This window comes from Camelina sativa, chromosome 11 (assembly GCF_030686135.1).
Source record: "Camelina sativa cultivar CO46 ecotype springtype chromosome 11, ASM3068613v1".
NCBI classification, from domain to species: domain Eukaryota; kingdom Viridiplantae; phylum Streptophyta; class Magnoliopsida; order Brassicales; family Brassicaceae; genus Camelina; species Camelina sativa.
The window spans coordinates 10,535,105-10,554,555 of record NC_141890.1 but is presented as its reverse complement, the minus strand read 5'-3'; the positions used below and the strand labels follow the sequence as shown (position 1 = coordinate 10,554,555).

Genomic DNA, 19,451 nt, shown 5'->3' with positions numbered 1-19,451 from the left:
CTTCTCAGTTCTCTGTAACTTGCAAATTGACATCAAACAAATTCCTGGTTCTATACCAACCTAGCAACATAAAGCCAAGAGTAAAAATAATGTAAAAGCTTAGTTTTTCATACATTACATTTCGATAACAATTTTCTGGATTGGCATGAACTTCACATAACAAAAGGAAAGGCCTTGCTTTGTCTACATACATTCATCTCCCGAATGTAGCAGATTGTCTTAAAACAAAAATCATTGTCCTAAAGCCATCATTGTAAACTACATCAAGCCAAGTTATACAAAATAAACCGAAACACACATCAATCTCTAGTGGCACATCGGTCAATTCCCAGCGTTAGGCAAAGCAGCCATAAAAGAGTTATAGGATGACTCGAGGTCAAAGTGAAGTTGCCTTGCTTGCTGCTCCGTGAGTTCATCTGAAGCTCCCATCTTAGACAGCCTCAAAAGCCATTCCTTCATCTTTATCTTCCCCTCAAAATCCGGTGGCAAAATACTTAGTTTATTAAGAGAAGCAGAGAGATCAGACAACAGCGGATACACCTGATCAACAGCAACCATGTTGAGTTTCAGAGAATCCATGGAAGTGATGAAGTTCTGTACACACTCAGCAACAACAGAAGCAGAGCTTGACGTAGAAGCCGAAGCAGCAGCTCGATGCTCCACAGTAGCTGGTACACCGGAAGTCACAAGGCGATAAACTGCAGCTGAGCAATCCATTTTGTATGTCTCTGCAAATCTTTCAATATTTGGTACCATGTCTCTGAGCGTTGCAGATAGTGTCTTGAAGTGGACAATGAGTTTCTGGCACTCGGTTTCATACTCAGATGGAGAGATCAGATCACGGATATAAGCCTTCTCAAGCTTCTCAGTAGCTTTGATGATAGCATAAAGCTCAGCGAAATTCTCATACATTTCCCTCTCGCGCTTATCATTCCATAATTTGACCTCCATCTTTCAGAAACTAAGAGCTGTAGACTTGATGAGCTTTCAGAACAGGTATGGAAACTATGGAGAAGAGAATGGGCCACGCGCAAGGAAGAAAAAGCAAAAAAAGCTTCCTTCTGTTATCAAATCACAGTAAGATTAACATCTAACTAACCAAATCAAAAAGGAGAAATGCAGGTAGAAATCATAGGATCATATCCAAATTCAAGAAGTTGAATACTACACCAAACTTCATAGATCTTGTAAATCGCAAAATAGAGAAAATGGTTGAGAAACGAATCATTCAGCCAAAACGCTCAGCAGATTATCTCAAGAACCAGAAGACATTGAAGAAAAGCCAGAGAGCAGATGATATGCAATCAAGATCATAATCACCCAAAGCAAGAAATGGAGAAAACCCAATGTACCCTTACCCTAAATCATTCTAACCCAACACTCAAAATCCCAAATTTTTTCATCTGCTGAAACAAAAGCCACAATTTATATATATATATATAGAGAGAGAGAGAGAGAGAGAGAGAGTCAGAGAGAGATACTCACAAGGAAGCAAGTTGGAGGATCTGGATGGTCGAGCTACTTCTCCGGATTAGAGGAGAAAGATATGGAGATTGGAGAGAGAGAGAGAGAAAGAGAGATTGCGTGTGCTAACACGGCTCCTTTATGATGAATTGATGACGAAAGCTTCACGCGGTATGAAACTAAACAACACGAGGGCAAGGCAACGAACCTCTGTCACTGGATCAACAAATCAATCACCATCGATTCTCCCGAACAAATCATTTTTTTTTTTTAAATGAAACTTTCGAATTAAAAATCTAAACTTTATTGAAACTTATAACTTAGATTTCGAAAAACTCGATTAAACCCTAAATCCAAAATTAATCTCAAGAATTGTATTAAAAGCATATGTATAAAAAGAGTTGAAATTTACAAAAAGCTGACCTGAGAGGAGTTGACAAATAAAAGGTTTTCACTTTTTCAGAGAGAATCGCTAGAGCAGAGAGCCACCATTAATGGGTATCTCTATCTCTCTGTTTGAGGCTATCGAGACGTATTTGATCTGAGAGACAAGTTACGTTTGTTGTCGAGTCCTTTCGCACGCCTTTTCCCGTATTTTACGTGCGATTTATTTTATTTTTACCTTCTCTTTTATAGTTAGTAGGTATGGAGCACGGAAACTCATTTTAATAAAATATTTATTACAAAAATTATTTAATTAAATTTATTTATTAAACTATTAAAATTTTTAAACTATTTAATAAAAATTTTAAAAACATACAATTTTTTTTAAAAAATTCTTCATATTTTATTTGAAAAATATACTTTAAAAAATAATATTAACTTCACATATAATTAAATAAATAATTATCAATGCTACACACTACACACATCAAATTAAACAAATTTTTATGATTAACTAATTACATTACAGTCGTGTTATTTCGTTCGTTTTTATTCGTAACCTTTCATTCACATCTTTTCAATTTAACCTTTTATCTGTATCTTTTTGTAAATATTTTTTAATTTCTGAAAAATGAGAAAATGCAATCTACAGTCGTGTTTTCTCTTCTTAACCTTGTCATATTTTTGTATATTTTATGAACCATTACCACTTGTTCTTTTGTTGTCAAATATGACATGTAAATGATTATATTTTTAAATTTCTTTTTGTTTTGTTTTGTTTTAAATGATAAAATTATGAGTACATTGTATAAGACACTATAAATTTCTTAAATAATCATATAATAAATTACAAATATTAATTGAGGACAATTCTTAATATGACATAATGCTTTGTTTAAATTCATTTAAATTAATTATTTTTTATATTGTTTAGCATAACTCAAACATATTTCTATTTCCAAAATCAATTTTTACTTCATAAAAAATAAATACTAATATTACTATTCAGTCAATCAGTTAGAAAATTACCAATCCTCTCAAATTTGAATATAACTAAACAGAAAATTATCACATATTTTATTTACTTGAATCAAAACTCAGTTATATATTCATATAAAAAGAATATATCTATTTTCATAAAGGCACTATTGTAAATGAATATATAATACAAACAACTATCGTTTTATAGATGAAACAAATTTTTATATAAAACAACCTGTATTCATTAAACATTTTGGCAATTATAATAGATTATATATATATATAGTTAATCCAATATTGAATGTATTTACTACTTATTTTTCTCCGCCTAAGATGCTGGTTAATTATCCCGAATCACACATAAATAAATAATATAATAAATATTAGAGGGAAACAATAATAGTTAAAACTTATAACAATAATATTTAGGTGTATGATGTAGCATCACAATGTGTGCGTCTAAGGAAGATGGTTGGCCCAGGACGATCGGGTTCATTGCTCTCACATGCTCATCCTTTTTTTTGGTAGTCAGAATCCAAAACCTTTTCAAACTTTTAAATATTTCATATTCAGTATCTTTTGTTGCTAAGATTTCAATTTGATTGTATTATGACTAGAACTAAATATACAAATTTCTTTAACCTATATAAAGTTGTAGATAAGTCTTTGTCATCAAGATAGTTTATTGGACAATCATCTCAACCGTCAATTTTTCTGTTGATCACCGGTTTTCCATCTACCAATAAACTGAATATTCTCAACAGTAGAAAATATGATAGAACGAATTTTAATATTTTATTTTTATTTTTACTCATAATCAGATATTTTTTAAAAAATAGAAATATAGAAATCCATATTGTTTTCTATAATACAATTAGTTTTCTAATAAAAAAGCATGGAGTAGACAAAATATATACTTGTGACAAAAAAAAAACCAAACATATAAGAGCCAATATGCTTTCATTTATTGAAAAACCAACGTGAACCACATTTTTTAACAGCTAAAAACAAAAATTTCGGTTTGGATTCATACATCATCACCCTCGATGAATAGATGGTTAAAGAGAGTATCTTAAAATTACTTAAACGAAAACAAAAAAATATTTAAATATATTTTAATATTGTAGACACAACCATGAATATCAAATTTACCAAAAAAATTGCAACGTTTCATTAGATAAATCAAAAGTTTTAATGGTTCATTAAATAAACAAAATTTGCCGTGGTGTAATTAAAAGACACAACTCTATATTCAACAGACGCAACTTTTTAGAGAGATGCAACTGTAAAAAATTTCTGTCAAAAATATATAAAAAAATTTGAATACAATGATGAGAAGTCACTTATATATAAATTTATAAAGATGTGAACATTTGAATAGACACAACTGTTTATAATAGACACATTTAACGGACGCAACTTTTTAGAGAGATGCAACCGTTAAAATTTTCTGTAAAAAAAATATATATATATATTTTACGAAAAGGTACGACGAAAAATCGCAACTGTTGTTGACATTTATTCAGATTGTTATTATTATATAGACTAGATACTGACTATAATTAAATATTACAACGAATAACAAAATATATCAAACTGCAATAATTTTTTTACAGTGATGAAACATCATTTCTAACAAATTCTCTTTTAACTAATACAAATATAAAAACAATTGAATACAATGATGATAAATTATTTATATATAGATTTCTAAAGATGTGAACATTTAATAGACACAACTATTTGTAAAAGACACAACTCTATTTAACAGACGCAACTTTTGAGAGAGACGCGACTGTAAAAAATTTCTGTCAAAAATATAAAATTCTCTTTTAACTAATACAAATATAAAGAAAATTTGAATACAATGACGAGAAGTTATTTATATATAGATTTCTAAAGATGTGAACATTTGAATAGACACAACTGTTTTTAAAAGATACAACTCTATATTCAACAGACGCAACTTTTTAGAGAGATGCAACTGTAAAAAATTTCTGTCAAAAATATATAAAAAAATTTGAATACAATGATAAGAAGTCACTTATATATAAATTTATAAAGATGTGAATATTTGAATATATACAACTGTTTGTAATAGATACAGTTAACAGACGCAACTTTTTAGAGAGATGCAACCGTTAAAATTTTCTGTCAAAAAATATATATACTCCCTCCATATTATAAAAGTTGATGTTCTAGGATTTTTTTTTTGTATCACAAAGGATGGTTTTCTTAGTGTATTTAATGTATTTTTATTATTGAAATCAATTAAATAATTAATGTTTTTACTTTTATAATAAACAATTAAAAATAGACATGTAGTTGAATGACAAGTGTAAGAAAAATATGAGTGAATGAATATTAAAAAAATATAAAACAAAAGTAATTAATAATAATATATCATTTATTATTTTTTCTTAATCTTGGTGAAAATCTTAAAAAATCATCTCTTATGATTAAAAGGGAGTATATATTTTACGAAAAGGTACAATAAAAAATCACAAATTGTTGTTGATATTTATTCAGATTATTATTATTATATAGATTTTTCCCACAACCTTAATAAAATAAGCGACTCCAAACAAAATAATGGAGATAAGTCTTCTAGTGCTTTTGACATTAGAGCATCATTACTCCACAGCGTAGAGTATCAGTTCTGTGGGAAGCATTTAGAGCAACCCATTAAGAACGATACGTGTCCTTTGGTGATAGGTTAACGCGAAAATATTAAAGTGTTTTTTTTTTTTCTCATTTTTTTCTTTCATTCATCGCGACTCTCTCTCTCTTCTCTCTCATTGCAAACGGCGAAAGGAAAAGCTATTGATGCCGTGATCGAAAAATCGAATCTATTCACCTCGATTCCCATGAAGTTTCCGGCTAAAATTGGAGGTTTGTTGGCCACCCGGCTAAAATTGGCTTTACGATCTTCTCTCCGAGTCCGAACTCCACCGACGACAGCGAATTTAACGGCAAAAGAAGAAACCGAAACAAGGAAGAACAATACCATATATTTCGTTGCAACTGTCCGGATTCGAACAGTAAGTTTCTTTGATCTTTTAAGCATCTGTTAGAATTGGATCATAATTACAAGAATTATGGATGATGATTTAGTTTTTTTGTTTGTGGTGAAAAGATGGAATCAAAGCTCATGCTTAGGAAATGTAGAAGCAGAGGAGTTACTTCAAACGACGTTATAAAAGATTGCTTCCATACTTTATGAAAGCTGTAGATGGTAAGTCTTTGGTTTTATTTATGTGCATCAAAAGAGGAATTGAAATTGAAATTGAGATTGATATGCTAATTTGGCAGTTGTCTCTACAGATGGAACGTCATCAAGCCGGTGCTCAAAACCTTTAAGACAGAATCATCCAAATATTAGTTTGTCCTGTAACAGAGAAGCCGGAGAAACTGGTGAAGATGTAGAGGAGGAAGTTAGTGAATTGATGCTCATGGAGATGATTGTGGCAAAGGCGTTGTATCAATTTTGGTAAGCTTCAAATCCTTTCTTTGAAGCTTTTTGTTATTTTCGTTTAGTTCTTGCTCTCTGCAAATAGGTTAGTTTGTGTACGACTGCTTCATGGGTGCTAGTAGTGAGTTTTCAAGCTGCTAGTTAGTGATTTTTGTTATTGTCGTTTAATAAGACTTTGTAGTTAGGGATTCTTAGCTATGTATATTAATTTCTCTTGATATGTCTGGTCACTGCTAGATAAACGAATGACTTTGAAACTTCTCTGTTTTTCAAGGAATGAACCAGTATAAGCCTATATTTTTGGGAACCGCCGATCCAAATACGGAGCTCAGCAAGCTAACTCGGGCATAACACTCAAAAGTGTATTCGTGCTGGTGGAAAGCATAACGATTTGGACGATGTCGGCAAAAATACTTACCATCACACGTTCTTCGAAATGCTTGGTAACTGGTCATTTGGAGATTATTTCAAGAACGAAGCTATCGGATGGGCTTGGGAGCTCTTAAATAAGGTAATTAGAACCACTACCATCTTATTTTGCAATACCTTATGGATCAAAGAGTATATTTTTTCTTCCTACACATTCAGAAAAAGGGACATTTGTCATTGTTTACTTGATTTAAGAAAATGTGCATGATATTTAGTGAACTATTATCTCCCTCCCTTCGACAGTATGTCACAATTTTGTAAAGTGATTCTTCTGTTTTCATTAGTCTGTACATCTCATGGAGATATCCTGCCACAGTATTTCATAATTTTGTTTAGTTATATTCTCTCTCTGTTGGTTTGTATATTTTCACTAAGAGATGCTGACACAGACCTCCCTGTTTTCATGCCTCAGGTCTATGGGCTACCGACTGATCGAATTTACGCTACCTATTTTGGCGGTGATGAGAAAGCTGGCCTTCAACCTGATAATGAGGCTAGAGATATATGGTTGAAGTTTCTTCCACCTGGACGTGTACTACCCTTATATAGATAGAGTATATACATTCATTTCACACTCTTATATATAGATAGAGTATATACTTAGATTGATTATTTTAAAAATTAAACTTTGATAATTAATAAACACAAATTAAAAAAATATATATATTATTTAAATGATTGAACAATCTTTTTTGGGTTCTCTAGTGGAGGGGTGATTTTGCTTAAATTCTCTTAGGATTGCTTTAATTAATTTAGTATTAAGTATATAATTAATTAATATGAGAGTAACTTAGGAGGATTTGCTCCACTAATGATGGTCTTACTTTTCATATCATCTAAATGTCAACATTATTGTTTCTTTTGACAACCAAAAGTTGTAAAGCAAAAAGCTTTGATTCTTTTTCATCAACATAACATACAAAGATCACCAAAAGGATTGGCTATTTTAAAATGGCTGATAAAAACCAGTCGCTTTCCACGATCATTCGGTCTTTTTATCGAGTTTCTTCTTGGTCTCGCCGCTGTAAGGACCAGCGTGATAAGCATGCTTCTGAACCACGGCGAATACAACCATCTCTAGACATACCAACACGTTCTGAATAGCTTCCTGGATTTGTTCCACCTCCAACCAGAAATGGTGAGATTTGATGATTCCCATTGCCACCAAAATGTCTAATGCTATTCCCTGCAGTTTCATTATCCAAATGAATCTAATAAGTATTTGTCTCCATGACTTAAAGAGATTTGAATTCAAAGATGAGTTTACTGATTATGCAAACATTACCTGCCAAAAGACAAAGAAGACGATTCCTTTGATGCAGAGGAATTTTGCGAGTGGGTTATGAGGAGCAAGCTCCTTAGCAAACACATGGTAGAAAATCACGAGAGAATACAGCGCCAGAGAAACCGAGAAATTGACAATGATAGTGAATGTCCAGCTCAACCAAGAAGGGTAAAACCCAATGAGTTGCAAAGCTATCATCAAAGTGGAGCACAAGGGTCGGATGACCACAAATTGCCATGTCCAGTATTTCAAAAGTCTAAGAGTGCGGTGATCCAAACGGACTACATGAGGCTGTCATAACAATAGAGACAAAGGCTTTAAATTTAAGGGTAATGAGGCAAATAGATATTAGTTCAAATCATGCGAAGATAGATACAAACCTGGAAAAGAGTCATTGGGAAAGAATGGTGAATCTCTCTTCCTTTGATTCCATCAGGCACAATGTTTTTGCTCATAGATATGTTTAGATAGCTATACATCAGTGCCAAGAATTTGGCGATGACCTGCAAAATCGAGACTTTGGTAAGTGTTGTCTCTATATTATGTTGAATATTATTAACACAAGCAATAAGACTAAATTACTCACAAGCGCTTCGTAGCATTCTTTGATGGATTCTAGAAAGAGGAAAAAAGTTTCACTTTCTTTGACTTCTAACAAACCAATAAAGGAGACAACAGCGTAGATAGGAGCCATGAGAACAATGATGAGAATAGCCTTTTGTTCCTTTGGGTTCTTCCAGTGAAAGAGATGCTGAGATACAAGCTGTATCGTAAAATGAAGTGTGAGCAAGACGGAAAACGCCGAGCAATAAAAAGTGATCTGTGGAGGTTTCAGATTCATTATGTCCATCATTTTTTCCCCCTGCAACCCAACCCTGCATCAAAATTTTCACACAAACCTCTTTAGCACCAAGAACTCTAATCAACCGTAACATCTGAATCGTCACAAACGTGTCAGCATTATATTCAGACAATTCTCTCCTGATCTCAAATCTAACATCAAGTTATTTGTACAATTTGAAAAAACGATACTTTCATGAGATATAGAAATCTAAATACGAATTAGAACACGAGGAGCAACGAGATATCGCTGTATCAAACAAAACAGTATCTAGCCGATTGAAAAGCTCGAAACTTTAGATTGATTGAGACAAAAGTCAAAATTCTAGAATGGAAGAAACCCTAAACCCAATTTAAAAGGACGATTTTTTATTACCCCGATAGAATGGTTCAAAGCTAAAGAAACAATAGGATCTCGATTAATATCTGAACATAAGAGAGAGAGAGAGAGAGAGAGAGAGAGAGAGAGAGATGAACTAACCAGAGAAGTGCTACTAGAGGAGAAACGAAGATGAGAGAGTGAGAGTCTGGAGAATAATAGTATAATCAGATCTCTGTGTAGATCATGTAGAAATGAGGGAGCACGAGACCGCCATTAATGGAGTCACTCACAAACGTGGGTCCTAAATAATGAGATTATGTAATTTGGGAGTTTATATAAATGGCGACGCGTTTACCACGTGAGTCGCTACGATTTGCATAGAGAAGTCGGCATTGGTCTTTTTACTCACTGATTCGCTCACACGGTTTTGTTGGATTTTTGTTTGGACAAGGAAAAACCCAAAAGTATTGGAAACTTTAAGAACTACCCATGTCGGTATGGTATGAAACTATGAATGATAATGATCCAAAAGTTATGGGTAGTTATGGATTTGGTTTCAAAGATTCATGAAATTGATGTATATGATTGAGATGGTAGTTACTAGTTATTGAGTTTTCTTCTTTGTTTACGTCATATTGCTGAGCCTGAGACTTGGTTCTCTCTACAAACTGTAGTAATTGGTGGTTAAATCCCAATTGTGATGGTTCAATCCCAATTGTGGCGGTTAACCTAACCAAAAGTTAATTTTAATTTGGATGGAACAAACCCAATAAAACCGTTAAAGTTTGGGGCTTTTTTTGGTCAACACTTTTCATCTGTTTGCTCAAAGTGAAGAGGAAGAGGAAAGTTTGAATACGGAAGCTAGAGAAAAGAATGAAGGCGATCGTGATCTCGGAGCCAGGCAAGCCGGAGGTTCTGCAACTCCGAGATGTGGCAGACCCAGAAGTCAAGGACGATGAGGTTCTTATCAGAGTTGTCGCCACTGCTTTGAATCGTGCCGATACTCTCCAAAGACTTGGCCTTTATAATCCACCACCTGGTTCAAGCCCTTACCTTGGTCTTGAGTGTTCTGGAACCATTGAATCTGTTGGAAAGAACGTCTCTCGTTGGAAGGTTGGAGACCAGGTAGAAAGCTCGATTCCTATGTCATTTTCGTTTCTGGGAATTGGGGAAAAATCTTGTTTAGGGCTTATAGATATTCAATTTTTGGTTTTAGGGTCTGGTGTTTGTAAGTTCCGTTGATTCCTCGAGCTTGGATTAAGACTTGTGTGAATATGCTGTTTAGTGCTCAGTGCTTACACTAGTGTTCTTACTGATTTAGGATTAAGAACATTTGAATTAGAACTAATTTGGTTTCAGTTTAGTTGCAATTCGTTTTCATGTTCGTTGCTATTGAGGCTTGTTACAGTTTTGTGTTTGATTTGGCTTTTTAGTTTCACTTTAGGCTTATTAGGCCACCAAACTACTTTTAATGTATAAAGTTGATGTCTTGGGTTAAACTTCTGACTGACTCTCTTTGTCTCAGGTGTGTGCTCTTCTTTCTGGAGGAGGTTATGCAGAGAAAGTTTCTGTACCTGCTGGACAAATCTTCCCAATTCCCGCTGGTATCTCGCTGAAGGATGCAGCGGCTTTCCCTGAAGTGGCATGCACTGTCTGGTCAACTGTCTTCATGATGGGGCGCCTCTCCCCTGGTGAATCATTCTTGGTATTTCACATCTCCTCTTACTATGTATAAGACCGTTTCTATGGTTTGTTAGTAGCCAGTCCTTGTACAGGCAATACTAGAGGCTTCATCTATTACTCACCTTCTTCTCTCTTGGCGTTTCTGTTCACAACTTGTCTATCTCCTTGCTAATGTTGAAAGTTGTTGAAATTTCAGGTTCATGGAGGTTCTAGTGGGATTGGGACATTTGCAATTCAAATAGCGAAACATCTAGGAGTGAGAGTATTTGTCACAGCAGGTTTGGTCTAAGCTTTAATTTATCCATAACCTCCATGTTTTTTTTTTTGGTTGTAGTTGACAATGTTCCAATGTAAACTTACAGGGAATGAGGAAAAGCTAGCTGCTTGCAAAGAACTCGGGGCTGATGTTTGTATAAATTACAAAACTGAGGACTTTGTCGCAAAGGTAAAAGCGGAAACTGATGGGAAAGGTGTGGATGTTATCTTGGACTGCATCGGGGCACCATATTTGCAGAAAAACCTCGACAGCTTAAACTTTGATGGAAGGTTATGTATTATTGGTTTAATGGGAGGAGCCAATGCTGAAATAAAACTAAGTAGTCTGCTTCCAAAGCGTCTCACTGTCTTAGGTACTTAACACACACAATCAGAGTCAATCATATACATCTCAAAATCAAAACTGAGACCGACTGATAATCTTGATCTGTTTCGTTCCTACAGGAGCTGCATTAAGACCAAGAAGTGCTGAAAACAAAGCCGTTGTTGTAGCAGAAGTCGAGAAGAATGTATGGCCAGCGATAGAAGCGGGGAAGGTAAAACCAGTGATCCACAAGTATTTGCCATTGTCACAAGCAGCAGAAGCTCATAGCCTTATGGAGAGTAGTAGCCATATTGGTAAGATTCTGCTTGAGACTTAATCCCCTCTGCAAAGGAAGAAATGCTCAGAGACAAGAATCATGGTGTATAATCAAATAAATATACAAGAGTTTTGTGTATCTCTTCTGGTTTGATCAAAAAGACTATGTGAGTCTATGTTCCATAGATCTTATCAGATAATAAGCTCTTGTATACCAAATAATTATAGTCGACTAAATCAAATGATGTGTATTTTTAACAAGAACCATTATGAACAATTTCAGTTTCCAATGACAAAATCAACAAAGGACCTAATCCTATGAAATATATATATATTTTTTTTTTTGGGATTTATAATGAAAAAAATTGTTGGATATTTTCAAGTGAGGCAAAGACTAACAAGATCACGGCTTTGTGAAGAAGGGTACCTCTATGACAGTTACTTTGACTTCTAGTTTTAGGCTTCTAGCATTGTTCTTCTGATCAACCCGAAATTGAAAAGTTCTGCAAAATCGAAACTTTTGATTCGATTGACGTGGTAACAAAAAAAAATCGAAACTTTGTAATTGTTTCAGAATGAGTTTGTCGCTGCGACAGTGGTTTGCTACAGTACTCGTGCTTACACAGCTCATCCACGGAGCTTTTTGTTGGGGCAAAGAAGGTCATTACGCCGTTTGCAAAATCGCCGAGGTAAAAATCAGATTCTGAGCTTAAACCCTAGAGTTAGTGAAATCATCGTGATTTATAAATATGAGAACTTTATTACCAAATTGAAGATCAATTTAGCTCTAAACTGTTCTAGGAGATTACTGTAATGGTGGAATCTGGCTAAAGACTGTACCTTTGATTGGGATTGAATCTTTTGTGATATCTGTGATAATGATATATTTTCAATCCTCAGAGCTACTTTGAGGAAGAAACTGCAGCTGCAGTGAAGAAACTTCTGCCTGGATATGCTGAAGGTGATCTAGCATCTGTTTGCTCATGGCCTGATGAGATTAAACACCATTGGCAATGGAGATGGACTAGCCCTTTGCACTATGTTGACACACCTGATTACAGATGCAACTACGAGTATTGTCGTCGGTTTATTCTTTCATCCTCCAACTTCTTACCTTTTTTGAACTGTTTTCATATCCGAAGTCCAATCTATATGTTGTGTCTTTGTGAAGGGGATTGCCACGATACTCATAAGCATCAAGACCGGTGTGTGACAGCAGCGATTTTCAATTACACTATGCAACTTATGTCGGCTTCTGAAAACTCGCATACTGTCTTCAACTGTGAGTGAGATTATTATAGTGAATCTGATTCTAAAGCTTCATTTTTGAGTTATATGGAGCAGAGAGCCATGATTTGTCTTTGTCTGCAGACAACTTGACTGAGGCTCTCATGTTCTTATCACATTATATTGGAGACGTTCACCAGGTCAATCCGAAAATCCCTTTGCCATTTTAATGAGTCTTATCACAACAAGTTCTGTATCTTATCTCTATGTAAGTTTCACAGCCTTTGCATGTTGGTTTTCTGGGAGATGAAGGTGGAAACACGATTACAGTCCGCTGGTATCGTCGCAAAACAAATTTACACCATGTAAGTGGTTGTTATCGATCACATTGGTGCTCAACAATTTACACTTTTGGAAAAGACTAAACTGTGTTCTTATGATCTTTATATGATCCAGCATCTTACAAAACAATTTGTTTCAATTATGAAGGTCTGGGATAACATGATAATTGAGTCTGCTCTTAAAACATACTACAATAAAAGTCTTACACTCTTTATTCAAGCACTTCAGACCAATCTTACGGTACTATCTATCTTTCTTCTTTTTTTGGGGGAGCTCTAGTGCCAGTATGTTATATAACCAATCAACTCACATTGATTTTTTGCTTTAACTGCTGGTTGAATATAGCACGGCTGGTCAAATGATGTTCCATCGTGGGAGTCATGTCAACTTAACAAAACGGCCTGTCCAAATCCGTAAGCATATAGATATATGTCATTTCCTTTCAAAAATCAAGATAAGCATATCATTATCTTTGCAGTGATATTAGAAGCAGAAAAATGGAAAAAGAATTTGCATTAAGAGATCTAGCAAGTTGTTGAATAGTGGAGAAATATAGTTACAGCTGTCTTATTCTTTTCCTAATTACATCATTGTTGATCGATGTGTTCAGGTATGCATCTGAAAGCATAAATCTGGCCTGCAAGTATGCTTACAGGAACGCTACACCCGGGACTACGTTAGGAGGTATACTTATTCCCTGGGCACTGCATTTTCAAAAGTATATAGGCAACATTAGGTTGAACTTTGGACAAACAGTATTTTCTCTGTAACAAGATCTTAGCTTTGTTTACCCACACATGTTCATCTCAGTTATACACTGGTATGTAATGCCCTGATCTTAGAATTTCTCTCATGTCTGTTCTGCAGATGACTATTTCCTCTCTCGTTTACCCGTTGTGGAGAAAAGACTTGCACAAGGTGGGATTCGCTTGGCGGCCACTCTTAACCGTATATTTTCTTCAAAACCAAAGGTTGCTGGTTCGTGAAACTGAGAACAAGATCCCCAAGTAACATTTGCAGTTACTCTATTAGCTCCTTAGCTCATGTAAAGTTAGTTAAGTTTATGCAATGCTTTACTTAAACCAAAACTGTCCGATGTGTATCAGCTTCAGGCACTTGAAACTGGAAAAGGATAGATCTTGGGAAAGTTATCACAAGCTGGTTTTAATTAACATGTGTATGATAATCATTGACTAGTATTAAACTATTCATCTCCTAAATCCATCATTATTACTTCTTTATTAGACTATATGTATGATTAACTGCTTATTTTATTTAAATGTTGTTACTTAAATCACACAAACAACCAAATAAACATGTGAAAATCACTATGAAGTTGAAAACTGGCCGTTACTTTTTTTCGGGTGAGACTCGTTTTAAATGACTCAACAACAACAGTAGGTCAAACAAGTGCTATATAACAAACTCTCCTTTACATTTTTTTATTCATACATTTATAAGATACTACTATATCAATGGAAGTATACTGGCGGAAGTAGATAGATAAAATCCACGTCTTTCGAGGTAAGCAAAACTCCTTGACTTCTCCTTCTTATCTTCTTGAATCCGGCTCTCATCTTAAAAAAAAAAAAAACCATCTTTTTTGCTTTCTTTGTTGAAATCTTTTATCAGAATGGGTTTGTCGCTGAGAATGTGGATTGTGAGTATACTAGTACTTACACAGCTAGTTCATGGAGCTCTGTGTTGGGGAGATGATGGTCATTACTCTGTCTGCAAAATAGCTCAGGTGAAAAGATTTGTTTAAAATTCGTTTCTAATTATAAGCTTAGCTCTAAAATTGTCTTAAATGGATCTGAGAGCTTTAATACTTTGAGATTGTTGTAAGAATCTTGAACATCAATTTAATACTCTGTTGTTAAGATTGAGAGGGAAAAAAAAAAAGAGAGCTTTTTTTTCTTGAGGCATTATCATTGAGTCTTACGCACTCTTCTTTGGACCTTTAGGGTTATTTTGAGGAAGATACAGTAGTTGCAGTGAAGAAACTTCTGCCTGATTATGCAGATGGTGAGCTAGCAGCTGTTTGCTCATGGCCTGATGAAATCAAAAAGCTACCTCAATGGCGATGGACTAGTGCTTTGCATTTTGCTGACACACCTGATTACAAATGCAACTATGAGTATTCTCGTGAGTTCTTTTTTCTTTCAAATTTTATTCATGTTTCTCTTTTGACATTAGCATAAATGTCTATTTCTTTTTGTATTTTTGTGAAAGGGGACTGCCCTAAAGACTGGTGTGTTACAGGAGCAATCTTCAATTACACAAACCAACTAATGTCTGCCTCTGTAAACTCTCAGAGTATAGTCCACTGTGAGTTAGCTTATGTGAATCTGTATACCATTATTTATGTTTCGGTTTTAGTAATTCGTTCTGTGAGTTACACAAGGAGCATAGTTTTGTGAGTTAGTCTTTTGTTTTCGTTTGCAGATAACTTGACAGAGGCTCTCATGTTCTTATCACATTATATGGGAGATATCCATCAGGTTACTCAGTTAGTTAGTCCCTTTTTGCAATTTTCAGACTAATCATATTCTCAACCAAGTGATGTTCTGAGTTTATATACAATGGAGACTAGTCTAATTACACTGAAACTGAGTTTAGTGTATATATGGCTAATTTTGATTGTGGATTTTGGATTTTCCACAGCCTTTACATGAAGGTTTTATTGGAGATCTAGGTGGTAACAAAATAAAAGTCCACTGGTACAACCAGGAAACTAATTTGCACCGTGTAAGTCATGTGGATGGTAAAAACGTTACGTCCTTCCTGATGCTCTTGCAAGGAATTTAACAGGAAGGATATAAAACTTTGGAAGTTGAAAAATCAAGATAATTGTATTCTATAGTTTTTCTACTGATCCAACTTGTGAACCCCTTTAAATTGTGAAGGTGTGGGATGACATGATAATTGAGTCTGCTCTTGTAACATACTACAATTCAAGCCTTCCACGCATGATACATGCCCTTCAAACCAAACTCAAGGTATAGTATTACTTTCTTTAGTCATCTTGATCAAGTTATAACCATATCCAAGTTAGACTCAACTCACTGTGATTGTTTCTTGTAATTGCTGGCTTCATTATATATAGAACGGCTGGTCAAATGATGTTCCTGCGTGGGCATCATGTCAAATTAACCAAGCGACCTGCCCAAATCTGTAAGCATATAATCTTTTTCATTTGCATATGTGTTAGTTGCAAGAATCCGCGGTAAAAGATCTGTAAAAGTTGCTGATTTAGCAGAGAAAGTTGTTTGATTCTGTATGTTCTTTGATGTATTAAGGTATGCTTCTGAAAGCATTGATCTTGCCTGCAAGTATGCTTACAGGAACGCCACCGCAGGGACTACTTTAGGAGGTATATATAACTTACACTCTCTGAGCATTTAAAGACCAGTCACTATGAAACAAGATCTTCTTTAGCTTTTCTAATATGCAACAATGCTTTGGTTAGTTTGATATTCTGATTTCTCTCACGTTTCTCTCTTCAGATTACTATTTCGTCTCTCGGTTACCCGTTGTAGAGAAGAGGCTTGCACAAGGCGGAATCCGCCTGGCGGCGACTCTTAACCGAATCTTTTCTGCAAAACCAAAGCTTTCTAGAGCATGATCATGAACAAAGATCTAAGATCTTTATTAAAACATCCAAGAACACTCTTTTTGTTATAACAAATAATTAATGTGTAATGGTAGTTTACGTTGCCGTTGTTCCTGAGTTAATTATAACTATGATAATTATGAAACTAAAACTGTCAACATAAATTAAACTCTGGAATTAAGGGTGGACTTGAAGAATTAAACTGAACTAAGCCAAACCTATATGTTTAAACCTGAAAAATATGAACTGTAATTAGCATAGAATCTGAGTGATTTTATCATATTTTTAAACCTTAAAAACCAAAACCTTATATGTATAACTCACTCAATAAACGGTAAACCATAACCGACACATCCACATTTACGTAGAGTAAAAGGAATATATGGCGCAAAAGCTATTAGCGTGCATCAAATGCTTGCAAAAGAATTCAGCGAAAAACTTACAAAGTTTGATAACAATTCACGACGATATTGGTACAAAATCATGCTACTCACATATTCGGAGTCTGACATCGAAAAGAAGAGAAGGAAACAGAGCCAAGGTCAACTTGCCGGACACCATAATCAGTTCAGATTCATTGGTAAAATCGGCAAGTCATCCTTGGCTCAACTTCATTCTCTATTCTTCCATGCAAGACCCTCCGATACAACTAGAGACTCTCATCATCATCACTGATATTGTTTTCTCTAGCTACGTTTCTTCTTGTCATGTGATTTTGTATATGTCGAAACCCTTACTAATGGTGCAGGTATTTATAGGCAGGCATACGTTGAAGCAAGTGTGTGGATTGATTTAATTAATATTGAAAGATTTTTACTCAATATTATTATATGCAAACAAATATAATAAAATCATGCATGGTTTTAGACATGTAGTGCATGCAAGCAAAGAAAAAAAGAATTTTGAGAATTTTGACCACAACCGTATATTGAAGAATATAATTTAATATAAAAGATTGGCTGACCTTATATTATATATCAAATTCGAATTCGAATTTTTTTTATGTGAATAAAACTAATATTCGTACCTTCCACTAATCCAAAGGCATCGTACTGCGCGACATCTAAATCCACGTGTCGTATGCTTCTTAGGATTGGAATCATAGTCTTTGTGGGGTTGTCGACCAAAAGAAGCTCACGATCGTCGCAGAAACAATAGAAATTATTCTTCAAAATATTTTATAGTCTTTACTAATTTCGATTTTTTTGCGGATAAAATAGAATATAAATTGAAAAAATTTCAGATTGTCCTTTAAGAGTTGAGAATATATTATTTGGAGAGACTCTATCACATTGTGAAGGGTTCACTAGTACATTACCTTCTTTTGCTATTAGGTTTTCCGTTTTCGATTTGTGTTAGATCGAGCTCTCGACATGTGAATTGAGACATTAAACCAGTTTTCATGCCATGCAGTTTCGATAAACTCACTATCAAATCAATTAATTTGGTCAAAGATTAAGATAATAAGATCATCTTATCTGCAATTGCTTGTAAATCTTGTTTATTTTTTTTTTATTTTTTTTGGCAAGAATACAAACCTAGGTTAATCTCTTTTGCAAATCCTCAAAAATATTCTAAAATTTACTAATGTTCTAAAAAACTTGTGAATGTTTCTTCCAAAAACTTTTGAAATTTTGAGAAAACTTATGAATAATGCTAAGAAAAATTTGGGAAAAATTTTTCTTATGAAAAATTTATGAAAAACTTATGAAAAATTTATGAAATTTTTTTGAAAAGCTTATGAAAAATTTTGAGAAAACTTTCAAAAATTTGGTATATAATTTTAAGAATGCTAAGAAAAGAAAACAGGTAGACTAACTAAAGCTATAAAGTTAGGTTTTTATTCTATTTATTGATGGATCACATCACAAAGATTATGAAATGTTGTATCTGATTAGACAAATAGATACCATTTTTCATTTCTTTTTGTCAACTCTCATACACTCATTTACTTCAAATCTGTTTTTTTTCCGCTAATTCTTCACTCTGTGGTTCACATTTCTTTTAACTAGTAAAATGCGATTTCACATTTCTTTTTGAAAATCCTAAAAAAAAAATCAACCAAAACTACAACACAAGTTATTATCAGTGATAGACAAATCCTTTTAACAAGAGAAGTTTTTTTTTTAAAAATTAAGCATTCTAATTCTAAGTAGTAAACAACTATTTTAGCCACACTACAATTATAAAATAATATTTTCATCATTATTATAGGTATTGTTTGTTCTTCATGATCTACTAAGAAGTAATAAGCCATGGAGTTGGAGGAAAAGATAGATACATACACGCTTAGGAAAGAAGCAAATATTTTTTCTAATTTCAATTTCAATTTTACTATTATTTTTGAGTAGATTTTGGTAAGGAGCCAACCCAACTTACCCAAGTTGCAATTTTCATTAGTAAATGGTATGGCAATTGCTTTGGTATCACAAACACACGTGAAGTGGTTGTGGTATATCAGACTGTTAATTAATTTCGTTCTTGAAAGCTTCCCTTCCATGTGCTAGTCTCCATGGCTTATTACTTCTAACTTGATACTATTGTAAAGGCCTT

At 34.0% G+C, this 19,451-nt stretch overlaps 5 protein-coding genes and 1 long non-coding RNA gene across 13 annotated transcripts; 4 read left to right on the top strand and 2 right to left on the bottom strand.

Annotated features, from left to right (window-relative positions):
• Window positions 1-87: 87 nt before the first annotated feature.
• LOC104722901 (vacuolar protein sorting-associated protein 28 homolog 1) lies at window positions 88-2,102 on the bottom strand. Of its 6 annotated transcripts, none has more exons than XM_087473658.1 (3): window positions 1,888-2,102; window positions 1,486-1,680; window positions 88-1,061 (listed from the first exon to the last, which is right to left on the bottom strand). In XM_087473658.1, exon 3 carries the CDS (start codon window positions 949-951, stop codon window positions 322-324), a length of 630 nt encoding a protein of 209 aa, XP_087329784.1. In that variant the 5' UTR covers window positions 952-1,061; window positions 1,486-1,680; window positions 1,888-2,102; the 3' UTR covers window positions 88-321. The 6 variants fall into 6 exon arrangements, with proteins under 6 accessions (XP_087329784.1, XP_087329785.1, XP_087329787.1 ...); XM_087473659.1 differs by having other exon boundaries at window positions 1,486-1,674; window positions 1,888-2,098; XM_087473661.1 differs by having other exon boundaries at window positions 88-1,005; window positions 1,888-2,068.
• Window positions 2,103-5,337: 3,235 nt separating this feature from the next.
• Window positions 5,338-7,408, top strand: LOC104722898 (uncharacterized). 2 transcript variants are annotated; one of them, XR_757257.3, is made up of 5 exons: window positions 5,338-5,870; window positions 5,966-6,064; window positions 6,154-6,319; window positions 6,576-6,812; window positions 7,143-7,408. It is a non-coding gene; the product is annotated as an uncharacterized LOC104722898 (long non-coding RNA). The 2 variants fall into 2 exon arrangements; XR_757258.3 differs by having other exon boundaries at window positions 5,543-5,870; window positions 6,142-6,319.
• Window positions 7,409-7,529: 121 nt separating this feature from the next.
• On the bottom strand, window positions 7,530-9,811 carry LOC104722897 (uncharacterized). Its single transcript, XM_010441153.3, has 5 exons — window positions 9,337-9,811; window positions 8,602-8,890; window positions 8,396-8,518; window positions 8,016-8,306; window positions 7,530-7,916 (listed from the first exon to the last, which is right to left on the bottom strand). The coding sequence occupies exons 2-5, from the start codon at window positions 8,866-8,868 to the stop codon at window positions 7,713-7,715; spliced, it is 885 nt and encodes a 294-aa protein (XP_010439455.2). The 5' UTR covers window positions 8,869-8,890; window positions 9,337-9,811; the 3' UTR covers window positions 7,530-7,712.
• LOC104722896 (uncharacterized) lies at window positions 9,801-11,980 on the top strand. Its single transcript, XM_010441151.3, has 5 exons — window positions 9,801-10,302; window positions 10,703-10,882; window positions 11,057-11,138; window positions 11,223-11,489; window positions 11,581-11,980. Exons 1-5 carry the CDS (start codon window positions 10,051-10,053, stop codon window positions 11,775-11,777), a joined length of 978 nt encoding a protein of 325 aa, XP_010439453.1. The 5' UTR covers window positions 9,801-10,050; the 3' UTR covers window positions 11,778-11,980.
• Window positions 11,981-12,075: 95 nt separating this feature from the next.
• LOC104722895 (endonuclease 4) lies at window positions 12,076-14,505 on the top strand. Of its 2 annotated transcripts, XM_087474905.1 has the most exons (10): window positions 12,076-12,139; window positions 12,291-12,405; window positions 12,617-12,797; window positions 12,888-12,998; window positions 13,088-13,143; window positions 13,225-13,308; window positions 13,433-13,525; window positions 13,631-13,698; window positions 13,896-13,969; window positions 14,153-14,505. In XM_087474905.1, exons 2-10 carry the CDS (start codon window positions 12,292-12,294, stop codon window positions 14,269-14,271), a joined length of 900 nt encoding a protein of 299 aa, XP_087331031.1. In that variant the 5' UTR covers window positions 12,076-12,139; window position 12,291; the 3' UTR covers window positions 14,272-14,505. The 2 variants fall into 2 exon arrangements, with proteins under 2 accessions (XP_087331031.1, XP_087331030.1); XM_087474904.1 differs by lacking the exon at window positions 12,076-12,139 and having other exon boundaries at window positions 12,141-12,405; window positions 12,617-12,998.
• Window positions 14,506-14,704: 199 nt separating this feature from the next.
• LOC104722894 (endonuclease 3) lies at window positions 14,705-17,043 on the top strand. The gene is made up of 10 exons (XM_019232250.2): window positions 14,705-14,809; window positions 14,918-15,032; window positions 15,250-15,430; window positions 15,518-15,613; window positions 15,731-15,786; window positions 15,950-16,033; window positions 16,192-16,284; window positions 16,392-16,459; window positions 16,585-16,658; window positions 16,792-17,043. Exons 2-10 carry the CDS (start codon window positions 14,919-14,921, stop codon window positions 16,908-16,910), a joined length of 885 nt encoding a protein of 294 aa, XP_019087795.1. The 5' UTR covers window positions 14,705-14,809; window position 14,918; the 3' UTR covers window positions 16,911-17,043.
• The last annotated feature ends 2,408 nt before the right edge of the window (window positions 17,044-19,451 follow it).

Coding starts and splice junctions, on each gene's coding strand:
- LOC104722901 (XM_087473658.1), bottom strand. CDS start 951: ATGGAGGTCAAATTATGGAATGATAAGCGCGAGAGGGAAATGTATGAG.
- LOC104722897 (XM_010441153.3), bottom strand. CDS start 8,868: ATGATGGACATAATGAATCTGAAACCTCCACAGATCACTTTTTATTGC. Junction 8,519..8,601: donor AAGAATGCTACGAAGCGCTT/GTGAGTAATTTA, acceptor TCGATTTTGCAG/GTCATCGCCAAATTCTTGGC. Junction 7,917..8,015: donor TCTTCTTTGTCTTTTGGCAG/GTAATGTTTGCA, acceptor ATGAAACTGCAG/GGAATAGCATTAGACATTTT.
- LOC104722896 (XM_010441151.3), top strand. CDS start 10,051: ATGAAGGCGATCGTGATCTCGGAGCCAGGCAAGCCGGAGGTTCTGCAA. Junction 10,303..10,702: donor GTTGGAAGGTTGGAGACCAG/GTAGAAAGCTCG, acceptor TCTTTGTCTCAG/GTGTGTGCTCTTCTTTCTGG. Junction 11,139..11,222: donor GAGAGTATTTGTCACAGCAG/GTTTGGTCTAAG, acceptor GTAAACTTACAG/GGAATGAGGAAAAGCTAGCT.
- LOC104722895 (XM_087474904.1), top strand. CDS start 12,292: ATGAGTTTGTCGCTGCGACAGTGGTTTGCTACAGTACTCGTGCTTACA. Junction 12,999..13,087: donor CTCGCATACTGTCTTCAACT/GTGAGTGAGATT, acceptor CTTTGTCTGCAG/ACAACTTGACTGAGGCTCTC. Junction 13,970..14,152: donor ACCCGGGACTACGTTAGGAG/GTATACTTATTC, acceptor TCTGTTCTGCAG/ATGACTATTTCCTCTCTCGT.
- LOC104722894 (XM_019232250.2), top strand. CDS start 14,919: ATGGGTTTGTCGCTGAGAATGTGGATTGTGAGTATACTAGTACTTACA. Junction 15,033..15,249: donor CTGTCTGCAAAATAGCTCAG/GTGAAAAGATTT, acceptor TTGGACCTTTAG/GGTTATTTTGAGGAAGATAC. Junction 15,787..15,949: donor ATATGGGAGATATCCATCAG/GTTACTCAGTTA, acceptor GATTTTCCACAG/CCTTTACATGAAGGTTTTAT.